General features: G+C 44.1%; 1 protein-coding gene across 2 annotated transcripts in view; it reads left to right on the top strand.

Annotated features, from left to right (window-relative positions):
* The window catches only part of LOC122559487 (E3 ubiquitin-protein ligase TRIM33-like), a 110,957-nt gene that overhangs the window by 56,072 nt on the left and 36,563 nt on the right, over positions 1-18,322 (top strand). For both annotated transcript variants that reach the window (XM_043708986.2, XM_043708989.2), the window contains exons 3-4: positions 15,304-15,451; positions 16,761-16,893. In XM_043708986.2, the coding sequence (XP_043564921.2) occupies positions 15,304-15,451; positions 16,761-16,893 (281 nt within the window). The remainder of the gene's footprint in view (positions 1-15,303; positions 15,452-16,760; positions 16,894-18,322) is intronic.

Consider the following 18,322-nt stretch of genomic DNA (forward strand, 5'->3'; position numbering starts at 1 on the left):
TATTCCCTAATATTCTTATTTCTATATTTTAATCTATTTTTAATTGATTTAATTTTGAAATTATATTGGAATCATGAGGATGGAGCAAATTGCAAGTTATTGTGATTATAACCCTTAGTGTGGGAGGTGCAGAGGTATGGATTTTGCCTCATGGGTTGTGCGGAGAGAGAGCAATTACGTCAGGGAGGAGGGAACCTATGAAGGGGCATCACCCTCCTACGCAGTCACTGGAAGAGGCAGACAGTTGCTACATCTGCCACTGGAGTTTTAGCGTCAATGAGGAATCTTTGTCTTCAGTTACCGAGGATAGACAAGCCAAGAAATTACTAGGCATTCTACAGTGATAAACCCACTCTGATCCTATTGTTGAAGTTCACTTCTGACAAAGGGTAATTGGACTTGTGATGTTAACTTTGCTTTCTCTCCATAGAGGAGAAAGTGAGGTTTGCAGATGCTGGAGATCAGAGCTGAAAATGTGTTGCTGGAAAAGCGCAGCAGGTCAGGCAGCATCCAGGGAACAGGAGAATCGACGTTTAGGGCATAAGCCTGAAGAAGGGCTTATGCCCGAAACGTCGATTCTCCTGTTCCCTGGATGCTGCCTGACCTGCTGCGCTTTTCCAGCAACACATTTTCAGCTCTTTCTCTCCATAGATGCTGCCAGACCCTTCTGGGTTTCTCCAGCAATTTGTGTGTAATGTTCTGGGGGCATAAACATGGTAGATACCACCCATGGTAGTTTTAAATGCAATGACTAAAATCTAGAATTGAAATTTGGTCTCTCGTGACCATGAAATTGATTATGTTTTTAAAAAAAAAATGTTTGTTACTGTGTTTTTTTTAAGCGAAGGAAATCCTACTTGACCTGGCCTTCATGTGACTCTGGACCATCAATGTGGTTGACCTCTTGTTAGGTCCCATAAGGCACTCAGCTCAATGGTAATTAAGAATGGTCAACAAAGGCAGGGCTTGCCAGTGATGAGCACGTTCCATGATAGAATAAATGAAAAGAAGGCAAGTTGATAACTTGATCTTCCTTTGAGCACTCTGGATTGCTTTTGAGATGATAGCATGCTGTATAAATGTCCAACAAACAAACCTGCTAATGTATGTTACAGTGGTGCTTACCAGGCCCTGTGTTGTTTACTTAATTGACTTGTGTTTCATTATTCATTTGACCTGTATGGGCTACAGATACATACAAATCAGGAGCAGTAGACCATTCATCCCCTCAAGCCTGCTCCACCATTCAGTATAACCATAGAATCCCAACAGTGCAAATGGAGGGGCCATTTGGCCCATCAGGTCTGCACCAATCCTCTGAGCATACCACCCAAATCCAACCCTGACACTGTACCTGTAACCCTGCATCCAACATGGCTAACCCATCTAATCTAGGGACAATGAGGCAATTTATCATGGTCAGTCAATATAACCTGCAAATCTTTGGGCTGTGGGAGGAAACCACAGCACCTGGCAGAAATCTGTGCAGACACTGAGAGAACATGTAAACTTCACGCAGACAGTCACCCAAGGCTAGAATTGAACCAGTGTCCCTGGTGCTCTGAGGCAGCTGTGCTGACCACTGTGGTCTCTGCCCTTTTTATTTCAGTGGTGGTTGAAACTTCTCTTTCATCCTCACCATCCACCAACTCTTCCCCACCCCCTGAAGAGGGAACATCCCTTCCACACACACCTTGTCAAGGCTTTTACACACTTCAACCAAGTGTTCCCTCAATCTCTTCTAAATGTCATTGCACATGGTCTTCTATATATGATTGTACATGATCCTCATTTAAAAACTGTTCTATATAATTATAGAGTCTGATAAAAGAATGTTGCCTACGTGAGTGAGAGACACTGTGGTACTGGGGAGTGGCAGTCAACTTGACTGACCTGTGACCAGAGAAGCAGGGGGATAATATATTAACTAACTGTCATATCCTTTCCTGATGATTATCCAGTAACCCTGTGGTAGGGTGTGGCTGTGGGTGAAATATAGAGTTGGTCTTGATTCTGATGCCTTACACAAAAGAAGAATGATTGTGGGACAGGCACCAGCCCCTGGGATACCCTAGTGGCCATTCTCAGTTTCAGTGGTAAGACACCAACAGGGGTGTATCCTTGACAAGTATGGTTCAGGAAGTCACTTTGTGATGTTGAACTCTGTTGCTGCAAAGAATTTGGTTTTCGCTGTTGAGTTGGTTACTTGCTGCGTTGCTACAAATGGAGCATCTTTTTGAAAACAAAAAAAACCCTCCAGTATATCTATTGATGAGAGAAAAAGAGAGACTGAGCTGAGTGAATCATCCAGCAAAGTGTTTCACTGATTTTTGGGAAGTTTGAAAACTCTTGTCACACAGCCCTTTTACATGCTGTAACAGCAATGTCTGCACTTAATGAAGCAAGGCTTTGAAGCTCAAGTTCCTGGCAGGCACTAAGCTTCTATGTAGCTCATTTTCAATTTCCCCACATTTATTTTCCCTCATTCACATAATTGAATACATTAGTTGGGAGGTAATGTTGGTTAGTTGCCGTCAACTTTATGAGCAGACAGGGATTCTGTTGAAGAACCATGGTTATCCATGTTTCATTGAAAACGTAAAGCCCTTCCCTATTTCAGTATGGATTTCAGAAGGGCGAGGCTTTTTCTCTCTCTGATCCTGGCAAATCTCTGCTGTGTTTCCTTTTTGCTGCTATGATGGGAGCATTATGTTGTGTTTATTGTGATCAGAATGGGTTGATGTTTTTGTTATGTTGGCTTCTTTCTAGTAATGTAGCTGGAAAATGAGAGTTCTCATCTTGCTTTTGAATGGAACAGATGCATCTGTACTGCTCCCTAAAGTCCTCGTAATCAATCCCGACCAAATGTTGTTGTACTTGCTGTTGGCACGCGATGCGCCCACACGTTATCTAAGAACAGTGTGACTTCTGTCGATACTCTACAGTGTTTGTGGTGTTTCTTCTGTAGCCACAGATCCCTACACATAGACACAAGATCAAGCATGGTTGGCTACTCAGGCCACCCTTACCCAGTACCACATACTGTTAGAAATGGCAAATGCCATTAAACACCAGTAGTCGTCATCTGGCAAAGTACCACACGTTTTTCTGTATCCAATGTTCAGTAGCAGGAGCCTGTTTTTCACAGGGACTTTGAGATTTGAGGTCCCCCCCTCAGCCCCGGTGGCCTCAACTCCACCCAAAATGTTTTTGGAACAATACGGGGAAAGGGAGAGGAAGATGAGGTGACTGTTGAGAATTTAAATTACAGTTGATAGGCTTTCTTTTTAAGGTTAAGGGATATGTTAAGGTTATGGAATCCAGGCAAGTAAGTAATGAACATACAAGCCATGATCAGAGTGAATGTTGGATCAGGGTTGAGAAGCTAAATGGTCTATTCGTATTCCTATGGCTTAAGCTTGAAACGTCCTGCTCCTCGGATGCTGCATGACCTGGTGTGATTTTCCAGCACCGCACTCTCTACTCTGATCTCCAGCATCTGCAGTCCTCGCTTTCTTCCCATATTCCTATGTCCCAACTGTGTAGAAAATAATTGTCAGCTGCACATTTTCAACAGAAGTACATTGCCATAAAGTGAAAATAGTGTGAGAGGAAGGTATGTTTGGGGAAAGCTACATTTCCTTGCTGAATATATGAATTGCAACAGAAGTACGGTTTAGTTTGGTTATGTCCTATTTGGGAGGGCGGGAGATAATATCGAACACTGCCATTCTGATCTCTACTCCCAATATTGTATCCATTATTTCATATTTCTGTTTTACAGTAGAGTAAGTGGGAATGAGAATTTAGCTATTTTTCTTCCATTGTTCATTGAGCAACTTGTGTTGGGAAGAATTTTAACTTTTACTAGTTTCTAGTCCGTGTTTTAGTTTGTGGTCAAATGCTGTCATTCATTCACCTGGTTTTTGCTAATCTGGGAAGACTTAACTTTACACTTTGTTTTTCTTTGTGTCTGGTTTTAAAGGGAAGCAAATGAAAAGAATTTGCTTCCAGGAGTAGAAATTGTACAATCTGCACGTGAAGTCTGCCATGTCCACACCTTATGGGCCTATCAGCAATGCGGTTCAAACCAGAGGGGGCCATTTGGGATTTGCACTGAGCGGTTTTTTTTGTCATGCATTATTTATAATGGGTCATGCGATACCATTTCAGTTTTCCCCCATGTCTACTCTTTCCATTGATCAAATGGGTTTCAATTACATGATAGGCCTGCATCCATTGATCCAATTGCCTGTAATTAACTGGGATGCTTTCATTGCTCAGTGCTACCTATGGCCCTAATTGAAATATTTCACTTGTTAAGCTAAAATACAGTGCCTGTTTATTTAGCTAGTGGCTGTAAATGCTGTCACGAGGTAGGACACGGATTGTACTGCGTTCCATCCAGTGTATGAAGTAAGCACATTGACAATGTGAGGCAGCTTTAACTCCAGGGTGGACAGAATAGCTGTCAGCAGCCTGGATAGCTGATTCCTCCTGCAATATATTTGTTTGAGTAGAAGTCAACGTTTTTTGTCGTTAATCATTCCTTCACACACTGCCTCTGCTGTTTCCCTCCAGTCCTGTCTATCATGTTCTGTCGTTTCTACTTCTTTCTTGTCATTTTGTTCTTTTACAACAGCTTTTTCCAGATTAGAGATCATTACAATCCAGAAGCAGTCCATTTGACCCATTGTCTCTGCTTCCCTCCTAAGGAGCAGTTCACACATACTGTTGCTCTTATGGCCTCTCCCTATGTCCCTGGATATTCCTCTTTGTCAAATGTTTAAAATATGGAGAAAAGTTTAGTGCAGGAGGAGGATATTCTGCCTGTTGTCTGTACCTACTGAAAGTGCACCACCCAGCCCAATCCATTTTCCAACAGTTTGGTCTGTATCCCCGGACCCTACAGGATTTCAGATGCATGTTGAGTCCTGTTTTAAATGAGCTGACGGTTTCTGCTGCTACCATCCTTTTCAGGCAGTGAGTACCAGATGCCTTCCACCTCCTTTTATTGCTGAACCAATCACTTTAAAGCTTGTCATTGCTGCTTCAGTGTGTCGGGGCCACAGGTTCGATTCCAGCCTCTGGCAACTGTCTGTGTGGAGTTTGTACATTCTCCCTGTGTCTGCGTGGGTTTCCTCTGGGTGCCCCGGTCTCTCCCCTGAAACCAGGCCTTTCTTTGTCACTGCAATTTTCTAGACTTGGCAGCCTCCTCATAAATCTCCTGTACCCTCTTCCATTGCAATGGCATCCTTTCTGTGATGAGGATGATAGCAATAATCTACCCAATCGCTGCTAACAATGTCACCTGTACATTGGGGAGACAAAGCTATGCAGAACACCCACATTCCATCTGAAAAAAATAATCCTGAGCTTCATGTCGTTTGCACCCTGGCTGACAGTTGTGGGTCTCGGGCTTGCTACAGTGCTCCAGTGAAGCTCAGCACATGCTGGGAGGACAGCACCTCATTGTTTGCTTGGAGACCCTGCAACCTTCTGGCCTCCGTATCGAGTTGAATAATTTTAAGATCCGTGCACCTTCTGCCATATCCTTACCCCAGCCTCCACGCTGCAAACCTTGTCATCACATGAGCTGCCACCGCAACCATCCCAGTGTCAGCCAGTAATGGGCTCCATTAGCAGCTCTTCATTCTCCCAGGTTGACCTTTACCATTGCTTTTGCCCCATTCTCTCTCTCTCTGGGCTCCATCTCTGCCTATCATTTACCCCCCCACCTCAGCCAACTACATATATACCAACCTTTTCCTAGCCACAATCTGTTTTGAAGAAGGGTCACTGGACCTGCAATGTTAACACTGCTTTCTCTCCACAGATGCTGCCAGACCTGCTGAGTTTTTTTCCCAAGCAACTTGTGCTTTTGTTTCTAGCCAATCATATGTTGGCATTGGTTGCTCATTTGATGTTCACTACCAACAAAAATGACCTTATATTGCCACTTGTTTCACTTTTTTATTTCCTGAAACCAGTACGCAGCTATACCCTCAAGGTTCTCTGGTGCACAAATACGCCTTAGGAATTCTGATCCATCCACTCCTATTCAGTATCATAACTAACGCAGATGATGTTAGGATAGTTAGAATCCCCTGATAATTGGGTAATTCCATCATCAATTATTTTAGTAACTGCTGCAGTAGCAAGTGACTGGGATTGTTCTCATGCATGCAGTTCACCGGTGAATGTTCTGGTTGGTAAATCTCCCTGCTTTCACAGAGAGACACACACCCAGGAGTTGGCTTGCTGTAGTCTGTAGCGATTTAATTTTACATGAAAGTTACTGTATTATACTTTGCAGAAGAACTGTTTTTAGACTAAATTGATGGATTTCCTGTCAAAATAGACTTTGTTTGCTAGAAATCCTGCGCTGTCTCCTTGGCTTGATGCGGTGCTGTCAATATTATCACTGTTTTACTGAGCAGTCAGCAATCTCTCCCTTTCTTTTCTCTCTCTCACTTCTTGTCCCTCATTTTCCTCTCTTCTCTATATCTCCTTTTATGACTCTCTCCTCACCCTCTTTCACTCTTTCTTTTCTCTCTGTCTCCTTCCATTTCACACCCTGCTCACCCCAACAACTGAGTTGCCTAGAAATACTCAACAGGTCTGGCTGCATCTGTGGAGAGGGAAGGACTTTCTTCACCTTTTCTGTTACTTTAGCTCTGCTCTTATTTTCTCTATCTTTTGCAGAAATTCAGCAGTGTGTACTCTAGCTTGTTCTCCATGAACCCAGAACTGTACAGCAATTCGAAGTCCACCCTGGCCCCTGCCACAACTTCCATTGTTTGGAAACCTGTAGTTACAATGATACAATTAGTGACATAGTGTGAATGTTATCTTCAACCAAAGCTGAGGAGGGAGATTGTCTAATGTCAGCTGTGGTTAAACTCCAGGCATTAATCACCTCTGCCATCTGGTGTGCCTCATCTGTTATCTTTAGCAATTGGTATGGAGCAGCTCACGGTACAGTGATTAGATTCCCTACAGTGTGGAAACAGGTCCTTCGGTCCAACCAATCCATACTGGCCCTCCAAAGAGTAACCCACCCAGACCCATTTCCCTCTGACTGATGCACCTAACACTATTTTAGCATGGCCAATTCACCTAACCTGCACATCTTTGTGACTGGGAGGAAACCGGAGCACCTGGAGGAAACCCATGCAGACACGGGGAAATTGTGCCCGAGGCTGGAATTGAACCTGGGACCCTGGTGCTGTGAGGCAACAGTACTAACCACTGACCCACCATGCCGCCCCAATGGTCTGCCTTGTTTAGTGGTGTTCAGTAGCCATGTATTCCCACATGTGAGTTGGGGAATTTTATTGTGTTCTGATCATGTGTAAGGCAAAATAACACTCCAGCTTTCATGTATATAGCGTCTTTCATGTTCTGGTTTTGGGGCCAAAGGATATGGTTCAAGTTTAGGGCAGCGCAGTTGCTCAGTGGTTAGTGCTGCTACCTCATGGCCCCACCCACAGACAACTATCTGTGTGAATTTTGCATATTCTCGGTGTGTCTGCGTGGGTTTGCTCTGATGTCCTCCCACAATTCGACAATGTGCAGGTTAGGGTGGGTTTGCCACACTAAATAGCCTGTTGTGTCCAGGGATGTGCAGGCCAGCTAGGTTAGCCATGGGAAATGCAGGGGTACAGGGAAAGGGTGGGGGGTGGTTGGGTCTGGTTGGATGCTCTTCAGTGGGTCGGTGTGGACTCAATGGGCTGAATGGCCTGCTTCCACATTGTGGGGGATTGTGATTCAAGTGAGGGAGAACCTTTGGCAGAGCCTTTTTTTGATGCAACATTAATTGACACCCTTTTTGTGCTAGTTCTAAAAATCCCATGGCATCATCCTCAAGATGGGGAGCTCTCCAGTAACGTCCAGATGTCTTTATCAGTGAAACATAACTTTGAACACTCCATTGCATTGTCAGATGAATCATCAGTGGTTGGCAAATATACAATTAACAGTCAAGCTTCACCTAGTCTCGTGTTTGAGGCTAGATTGCACACAACTGATTACAAAGTCAGCATTAGAGGGACAGACAGGAGCACTGGCTTTGTGCAGCATCATTTATCCTGAGGGCTCTGAACAGAGTGATTTCAACATTTGAGACTCACTTCAGGCTGTTGAAAATTGTTTTTATCTTCATCTATCGAGTGCCGGCTTGCAAGCTCTAAGGTTTCCTTTCAGCCTGTCTTTAACCATGTTTGGGATGTGCTGTGGTTTCTGTGCTCAGCTGGCTGTCAAGCACTGCCTTCGGGATCTGGAATCTTCCTTGTGAATCATGTGACTGAGTCAGGGCAGCTGAGCTCTGAACATGCTCTCAATGCAGCTCTTTTAGAAATGTTGGTACTTGGTGCTGCATGTTGTAAATAGTGTGCAAAGATGGAATGTTTCACATGATGGTGGGTTGTCTAAGCCGTTGACCCGTGGTAGAAGTGCTGCATGATCCACTTCCTAGTAAACTTTGACCTGTGTTTTGAGTAAAACCGTGACTCTGATAATGAACATTGTGACGTGGAACCTTGCCTTGTGCAAATTAGAAGTAGTGTTTCCAAAATTGCAATGGTGCACACTTCATTTTAAAAAGAAGTGCTTAATTGGATGTTATATGTTGTTGAATGCCCAGACGTTGTGCAAGACTCTACATAAATGGAAGTCTAGACTTTCTCTTTCTCTTTCTCTTTCTCTCTCTCTCTCTCTCTCTCTCTCTCTCTCTCTCTCTCTCTCTCTCTCTCTCTCTCTCTCACAATGGAATGCGGATTTTTAGTTCAGTAATGGTGTCTTGGTCCGTGACAAGCTGACTGACCATTGGAGTGGTAACCCTGGCTTGCATATTACGCAAGGTACTTTGGTGCTCTTCTAATGGCCTGGTTGGACTAAGCCAGTGTTTCACTGGGGTGGGGCAAGGAAGAGGAAAGTTGGTCGTTAGGCGAGACACCTGTACAGAAAGAAGAAATAAGCAAAAGGAATCGTGTGATCTGATCTTTTGATAATAGCCAAATATATGTAATTGAGCCATGATTTAGGAAATGACCAGGAGAGTAGATTTATAAAAGGTAAACAGTGGTGGAAGGCAGTGCTTGATTTGATTTATTACTATCTCACATATTACTAGGTATAGTGAAAAGTTTTGTTTTGCGTGCAGAACAGACAGATCATACTTTACAAAATGCATAAGTTTAATGAAACAGAGCGAGGAATGCAATGTTAGGGCTGCAGAGAGGGCGCACAGACAGAGAGATCAACATTAAATTTAAAGTTTGAGAGGTCCGTTCAGAAGCCATCTAACAGTGGAGCAGAAGCTATTCTTTAATCTGTTGGTACATGTGTTTAAGGTTTTGTATCTTCCGCCTGACAGAAGAGGTTGGAAGAGAGTCTAACTGGGATGTGAGGGGTCTTTAATGGCTGCCTTCCTGAGGCAACAGGAAGTATAGATGGAGTCAATAGGTGGAAGATTGGCTTGTGTGATGGCATGGGCTGTGTTCACGCCTCTCTGTACTTTCTTCATGGTCCTGGGCAGAGCAGTTGCCACAACAAGTATTGCAGCAAACAACTTGCATTTATAAAGCATCTCGAACATTTGTAGAACATCACCTGGTGTTTTAACAGAGCATTATCAGCTGGAGCTTCATACCATCTCCCGAAGAGGTGTTGGAGCTGCTTTGAGCTGGGTTTTCTCTCTTTGAACCTTTTTTTTTTTGGAATTTCTATACCGATGTATTGCCAACTCCCAATGATGGCAAAACTTATTGTCTATGCCGTGACTCTTGCATAGGACGAGTGGCCCAACCTATGCATTCCAGAAGCCCAGCTCCAAACAGGCTGCAAACCAGTGGTGAGACTGTGGTGTTCCAAATCAGAAACTCCCAGGACAGTGTAGCATCCCTTTTTTAAAATTAAGAATTGGGCTGTTCAAGAGTTAATTAGGGAAAAGCTAGCGAATTCTTAGGGGGAATGGGGGAGGGATGGAGAGGGGGATAGAGAAAGCATGTGGAAACCAGAACAGCCAAAAACTAAACAAACAAGCTGAGGATGTAGGGCTAATTGAAAATTTCAAGACAAGATGAGATTTTTGTGGAGTGGTGATAACTATGAATATAGAGCTAGAGTACAGCACAGTCTTCATTTAATTAAATATCTGAATAGGTAGATTTCCCAAAATTTTCCCAAATCACTGTGGTTCTTCCTCATCCAACTGAATGACCTGTCAGTTTCTATCCAGCCACACAACCCCTCCCATTTCAGATTCTCCCCATCTCCTCCTTTTGAAAAGTTAGGTTGATGAGAGAAAGAAGAAATGCAGCTGTTTTACACCGAAGAGTCTGAGGTGTCCCTGCAGTGCAATGTTTTGAAGAAGTCTGTCTGGTCTCTCAATATATCTGTCCGCAGTTGACCAAGGGTGACCCATTTTGGTATAGGGCCAGGTTGACTTGGCAGAATGCTAGTGGGAACTGCTTTTGCCTGTGATTGATACTAATGCAGTTAGTGTGCGACTGTAACCAGAGGTCACCGCTTTGAGATCATCGACAGAAGAAGGGGCAAAAGAGGAGCTAAGAGTAGGGCTTGAAATGGTAGTGGAAATGATTCAGTAATTCCTTTTGCTAAGGAATCTATATAATTGATTAAAAAAATTACAGGGCTATAAAGGCAGATTATGAAACAACAGGAGAACGATTGCCCATACTGGATATATCTTTCACATCACCATTGGAATGGCCTCCTACTTTGCTTGATTCTCTGATTTCAGGTATTGATTATAATAATGCTGACTGTGGACCAGAATAGACCAGCAGGAGGCAGGGAGAACACAGCAAGCCAGGCAGGATCAGGAGGTGGAGAAGTTGATGTTTTGGGGATGAAGGCTCCTGCCTGCAATGTCGATTCTCCTGCTGCTTGGATGCCGCATGACCTGCTGTGCTTTTCCATCACCCCCCACACTCTACTCGTTTTGTGGTGTAGTCCTTCTTCAGGATTGGGAGACTGTCACAGTCATTCCCAGCCTCTCTGGAAGGTAAATTCACACTTGGTCCAGTGACCCCGGACCAGCAGATTTAACCCAAAGTTATAAAGTTATAAATATAGGTAATGAGGGAGGAACTGACTGTTCAGAGTGGGTTAGGTATTAACCTCTTCATTTCTGGCTCAATTCCAGCCTAACTGGTGGGATGGAAGTTGCCTCTGTTTCTTGGCTCGAAGTGTGTGAAATGGGTCTGGTCAATCTCAGCCTGGTCAAGTGGTCATGGCTGCGGAACACAAGTGACCCTTATTCGTCATCCATTGCCAATCTCCTCAAAGAGAGACCACAGGACGGCAGCGGTGAGTAATGGAAAAGTGTTAGCTCAGTGCAGCCTGAGGCACTTTCCTGCCTTTGAGTTTGATGTGTTACGGCAAGGTGGAGGAGATTTTGCTTAACCTCTAGTCTTTGGGTGCAGGCTGCAGATTGGCAAAATATGATGGTAACACCGGCTGTGTGAAAGGGAGGTTGCTTCTCCGCTAGATGTTTCACCAATGTGGAAGAGTACTCTTTTTGTTTTGAAGAGAATAGAGGCTTATATTTTTCATTAAAACTGCATTAAATTCCTTTTTGCCACAACCGGGTGCCAACTCTTTTTGGCGTTGGTTGATTTCTGGGTAATCTTGCAATCTGTTTCACCCCAGTGATTGGCAGTGGTTTGTCACAAAAGACTTGTTCAAGGGCAGCCGCTTGCTTGTTTTATTTGTTGTTTTGCAGGCCTTCAATTGTTTTGACGTGCCAAATGGTTCCACCAAATTTGCCAGGCTGCCAGCCGGTGAGTAGGAAGTAGCAGCCGAATGGTGAAGACGATGCTGTTGGGCCAATTCCAAATGCAGAGACAAACTCAAGGGGAGTGCACAGACTGTGGGCATATGTCACGAATCAAGCTACTGCAGCAGAGCTCAGGACAGTGAGGCCTATTAGTCAGGCTCCAAATGCTGCCAATAAGACTTGACCAAATGGCATTTAGGGCACATCAGTGGAAGATGCCATTCAAAATAAGAGGGAGCAGATTTAGGACAGTTGAGAAGGAACTAATTCACCCAAAAGGTTGAGAATCCATGGAATTACCTGCCCAGTGAAGCAGTTAAAGCTACCTCGTTGAATGGTTTTAAGGCAAAGATAGATCTTTGAATAGTAATGGAATTAAAGGTTATGGTGAGAGAGCAGGTGAGTGGAGCTGAGTCCACAGCAAGATCATCTATGATCTTATTGAATGGCAGAGCAGGCTGGAGGGGCCAGATGGCATGTTTCTGCTTCCGTTATGTTCTAAATGAGCCTCTTTATTCGGTCTTTAGGAAAGAAATAACCAAAGCTGTCCCACTCTAGGCACAGGCCCTTGATGCATGCAGAAATTCCCAAGTGCACTGGTGAGGGGGAATGGAGGTGCTTTCTACTGGATGAAGTCATAGAGATGTACAGCACGGAAACCGACCCTTCGGCCCAATTCGTCCATGCCGACCAGATATTTGAACCTAATCTAGTCCCATTTGGCAGCACTTGGCCCATATCCCTCTAAACCCTTCCTATTCATATACCCATTCAGATGCCTTATAAATGTTGTAATTGTACCAGCCGTCGCCACTTCCCCTGGCAACTCCTGTGTGTTTGAAGGTGGGTGTGAATGATTAGAAAAACTTTCTATGGTGTCCCATCCTAAATTTATTCCCCCCCCCCCCCCCCCCCCCCCCCCCCCAAATGACTTCTAGAACAGATTGATTATTTCTGAATGTCCTTTTGGGGTCTTGCTGTGTACAAAGGGTTGTCATGTTTCCTCTATTGCAATGGCTGCTGCACTTGATTGGCTGGATGGCACTTTGGGACATTTCTGGACCAGTGTCAAACTACTTTTTCAGGTTCAGAGCATTCCTTGTACGGGCGAACGTCTGTTTGGCAGGAGGATCCTGTTTGAACTTTCCGCGGCAGTGAATGCTTTTGATTTCAAAAGCAAAGTTGGCAGGAGTTGAACGTGTGCTTAGGAAGCAGGGAATCAGGATCTCCAACAGGACACAGGGCTGTCTCTAGAACGCCCTACAATTGCTGGATGGAACATTGAGCCATAAACTTGTTTACAGATTTGAAATGGGCAGAGGTTGAGAATGTGTGTCTCTGGTGTGTGACCTGTAAAGTGAATCTTCCAGCACTACTGAAAGGTGTTGCTTGAATCATGGATCTGCCGATCTTCCTCTTTTTGATACCTGCGGCACACACTCTTCTCAATGTTACCTGTTCTGATTTTGTCTGTATCTATAATAATGGATACAGATGATATAGAAAGAGGAAAAAGCATATTGTATGTGTGAGTGAGAGGTATAGCTGGTTTCCTGTTGATAGTCATAGAGATGTACAGCACGGAAACAGACCCTTCACTTCTCAGTCCATGTTACTAAAAGACATTATTTGTTCATTTTTGCGTTGTGTTGTAGAATTTGCCTGCACAAATTGCTGCTGGTGTTTCTTGCAGCCCTTCACTAGCTGCAAGTTTCTTTGGTACACGCTGTGGTTACGAAAGGAGCTACATAAATGCGAGTCTGTTGTTTGCAAATCATTTGTCTATCATTCTGTGACAGTTCAGCAGTAACACACTGTCCCATTGGAATTTCTCATACCTCATTTACTGGGTTAATTCTGATTAGGATCCCTCCTGGTGGTCTCGGGAAATGATTTGCTATGTGGTTTACCATCTTTACAAGTGAATGTAATGGAATGCGGTCAGGGTAATGGAGGTGAAAACCTCAAGTCCTTTTGAGGAAGCCGGTTGCTGAGATGGGGGACAATTCACTTTGTTTCTTTTCTGTGTGACTGAGCTAAAATAGGAAGGACATTCAATCTCCTGCACGTTGCGATCTCCGCAAGTTGTAAACGCTGCCTGTCTTTTGCACAGATCAGTAACTAGAATGGTGGAATGCTAACACGTATGTCACAAGAATGCCAGGGTTTTATCGCAGTTAACATTGCCAGGATATCCAGTTACTGCTGGGCATTCTGAAATACTTGATTGACTTGTTTCAGAATGGTAGATGCTGCCAGCCTGTTTTTCTCAGGTGGGGAGATCCAGATCCAATGTAGTCATGAGCTCAAAAGTCATGTAGCACTTTGATCACACACCTTTTGAAAATTGTCACATCTCGGGGCTGCAAGAACTAATTTATGCTTTGGATTTAGCGTTTTATAGAGTCATAGAGCAAGGAAACGGACTCTTCAGACCATGCCGACCATAATCCCAAACTAAACAGCTCCTGAACCATACCCCTGCAAACCTTTCCTATTCATGTACTTATCTAAGTTCTTAAAGGTGCCCACATCTGCCACTTCCTCAGGAAGTTCATTCCATACCAAATCACAATGTGTTTTTTATTAAAAAAAATGCCCCTCCTGTCTTTCCTCTCCCCCTAAAAGTATGTCCCCTAGTATTGAAATCTCTCATTCTAGGGAAAAAATACATACCTTTAACTCTATCTGTACCCCTTGTGATTTTATAAACCTCCGTATGGTCACCTCTCAATCTCCTATGCTTTAGTGAAAAAAGTCACAGCCTATCCAGCCTTTCTTTATAATTCCAACCCTCCATACCCAGCTACATCCTCCTAAATCTCTTCTGAGTCCTCTTCAGCAAAGTAATATCCTTCCTATAACAGGGTGCTCAGAAATGAGCACACTATTCCAGAAGATACCTCACCAATATCCTATATAACCTCCACATGACTTCCCAATTCCAATACTAAAGGTCTGAGCAATGAAGGCAAGTGTGCTAAACACCCTTTTAAACACCCTGTCCATATGTGATGCAAGCTTCAAAGAATTATATACCTGACCCTGAGGTCCCTCTTCTTTAACACTACCTGAGGCCTACGATTAATTGTAGTAGTCCTAAGATGAAGAGAGACTTAATAGAGGTTGTTTCTTACTGTACTTGCATATGAAGCCTGGCTTTATACTTTTGTACCCAGTGTACTTTCAGTTTCTCATCCAAGTAATGTCCAGTATTTCTAGTCATCCTGGCAAAAATCTAGCTTCCTCCTTCCCCCAAAAGACAGTGCTGGAGAATTGATTTGAAGATTGAGATTTTTATTAATAAGTAAATCTGTATGGAGTATCTGATTTGAAATTCTAAACAGAATAAGCACCCTTGTCTGTCTCTGAGCTGTGATATAACGGGGAAGGTGTTGCAGATGGCTGCTGAACAAAGACCATGTTCTGTTCCCTCCACCATGCAGTTTACCTGCAGCCACTCCCTAAAGCAATAACTGTTGTTGCTTCCCTCCGTTCAGGTGTGTACGAGCTGTGAGGACAATGCCGAGGCCAGCGGCTTCTGTGTGGAGTGTCTTGAGTGGCTGTGTAAAACTTGCATCGAGGCCCATCAAAGAGTCAAGTTTACAAAGGACCACACTGTGAGGCAGAAGAAGGATGTGTCACCAGGTAAACATTGAAACAATTTGCCAGAGTTCTGCTTACCCCAACCCCCATTGTTGGTCCACCACAACATTTGCTTCTTGGCCTTTTCTGATTTGGGCCTCAGTAGGAGAGGACAATCGCTGGTCTGTCGGCACATTCCTTTTGGTCAATTAGCCCAACGTGCTGCATTGGTGAATTGTGTGGGCAAATACTGGGTCTGACTCTCATGCTGAAGGGTCAGGTGAGTTACGTAGAGTTGGTCTTTGTTACCTGAGATACTACCTGGAAATGGAAGGAAATCTGACAGGAAGTAGGGGATCATAGGCACTGATGCAGTAGCTTTATATTTTAAGGGTTAAGTACATGATACCATTAAAGCAAATGATAGTTCCTACAGCTATTTCAGGACCCCATTCATCACAACTCCTGGGATTGGATTCAAGGCAGGGTTTAAGCTTGTTTTGAATGGCTGCTTTCCAGAAATGTCCATTGATGGAACGTTTCCAACAGTCTCCTGAAGCTGCAAAATGTCACTAAGGACTCAAACAGGGGGAGGTGATGGCCCAGTGGTATTTATCGCCAGACTAATGATCCTGTGAGCCAGGTCATTTTCTAGGCATCCTGACTTGAATCCTAGCATTGCCAGGATGGAGGAATTAGAACTCAGTAAAAATCTGGGATGAAGGATAATGATGACCTAGTAGCAATTGTCGATTTTTAAAAAAATATATAATAACCCATGTAGTTTACTAAGGCTCTTCAGGGAAACTGCCATCCTTAACTCCTCGAGCCTAATGTGACTCCAGATCCACTGGGTAATTAAGAATGGAGAGTGAATTGGCATAAACAAAACCTGGATGCTCAGGATTAAGTTGGGATTTACAGAGCACAAAGGTGTGAGCTAGGAAGGCAGCAAGGATAACAAATGATATTTTGTAATGGCTTCCCAAATTCAGCAAATATAATGAGTACATTTTAAAAATAACAAATGTTTTGAGTACAAGGCAGTGTAAAGGTGAGTGGATTGGTTAGTTGACCTGGGGGTCTGTCACATCAGGATCCCGTTGATATTTGGTTGGGTTTGCAGTTGTTAATATGAAAAACACTCTATTGAGAACAAATAACCCAACTCAAATAAGGCGGTTTCAACCAAGGCTGAAAAGAACTGAGGCACCACATTGTCCCCTTCCCAGAAAAATGAGACCCCCCTGTTATGTGCACTGTTAAAGGCAAAGGTGTACCACAGAGGTTTCATCCCAGTCCAGCTAATGAGTCCAGGGCTGTCGGTGGAAAGTGTTAACCATGTCTCCCCTTTTTCACGGTGTTTCCTCAGAGGCGGTCAGTGTATCCAACCAGCGAATGCTCTTCTGTCCCGTCCACAGGCAGGAGCAGCTTAAGCTCTTCTGTGAGACCTGTGATCGGTTAACGTGTAGAGACTGTCAACTGCTGGAGCACAAGGAACACAGGTAACTAGGCAGAAGAAACCCAGCCACAGCGCCCTAACTCCACTCAGGCATGCATCTGTCACTGTGTAACACTGGGTTACAGAACTGATCAGGACAGGTCTGTCACTGTATAACACTGGGGTACGGTATTGGTGGGCACAGGTCTGTCTATGTATAACACTGGGGTACAGTACCAGTGGGGACAGGTCTGTCTCTGTATAAACACTGGGGTACAATATTGGTGGTCACAGGTCTGTCACTGTATAACACTGGGGTACAGTATTGGTGGTCACAGGTCTGTCACTGTATAACACTGGGGTACAGTACTGGTGGGGACAGGTTTGTATAACACAGTGACAGTATTTTCTAATTGCAGACAACTGATTAAAGCATTCAGCTCCATCTGTTTTGTTGGATTTTTAATTATTTGACTAGTTTTTACAAATCCACTGAACATTTTTAGAGATTCCCTTTTGACAGTGTGTCCCTCTTTTCCTCCTTTGTGCTGTTTCTCTGTGCCCGTGAAGGCTAACGGAAGCGATTCACCCACGAGAGCTTGCTTCTGTCGTGATCTGCACCTCATTCCACACTGCTGTGTTCATTCTTCAGATGATCCACCTCTATGGTGAACTCAGAAACGAAAAGCGTGTATCTCACCAAGCCCGGAAATATGCTTTTCCTTCTCTCTTCCCTCGCTCTTAAGCTTGGAGGTGTGTTGCTGTGCTTGAGACCGGGGTAAACTGCCTGATGTGGAGCTGTGCAGAAAAAGAAGCATCCCTTTCCATTCCGTAAGGGGTTTCTGTGTTCTTGTCCTGCACTGAGGCTGCTTAGGCTCGCCATTAACAACGTGGAATCAGACTGGGGGGGAATCAAGGTAGAGTTGGAGGGGGAAATAAAGCACTGTATCCCCGCAGCACCTACCTCTCTCTGAAAACATCAAAGGCATTGATGGGCACTGCATGCTCCCTCTTGAAGGACACTCGGGCACAAACATAAGCATGGAAGAGGGGCAGATAGTCGACAGATGTGACTCCCTCCACATCCCGCTGCGTTGACCTTCTTAAAGCCTGCCTGGCTTTAAAAGAGGGACACACTGTTAAAAGGGAGTCTCTAAAAATGTTCAGGCTGTACTATACTGGTTGACGCAGCCTCTTGACATGTTTTACCTGCGCTGGCTCGTACTGGAAGGATTGCATTGTTGCGCCACTCAATGTGTTATCCAGTATCACGTCACCAAAATGGGACCAACACCCATTTTGACCTCCCTCCCCAGTTCCATCCACAATTTGCAGTCTCCACTTTGTAACCTGAATGTCACTAGTCAAGTTTAATTACCACTGATTTGGGATTGATGCAGTTTCTTGGAAAGAGACGTGGATTAAGTCCTGGTGTAAAATTGTTGTTAGACCAAATGTTCTCTATCTGCGCTACAAGGCTCACACAAATCTCC

The sequence above is a fragment of the Chiloscyllium plagiosum genome, unplaced genomic scaffold, assembly GCF_037043375.1.
Source record: "Chiloscyllium plagiosum isolate Xiang-an unplaced genomic scaffold, Cpla_swu_hap1 HiC_scaffold_19, whole genome shotgun sequence".
Classification (NCBI taxonomy): Eukaryota; Metazoa; Chordata; class Chondrichthyes; order Orectolobiformes; family Hemiscylliidae; genus Chiloscyllium; species Chiloscyllium plagiosum.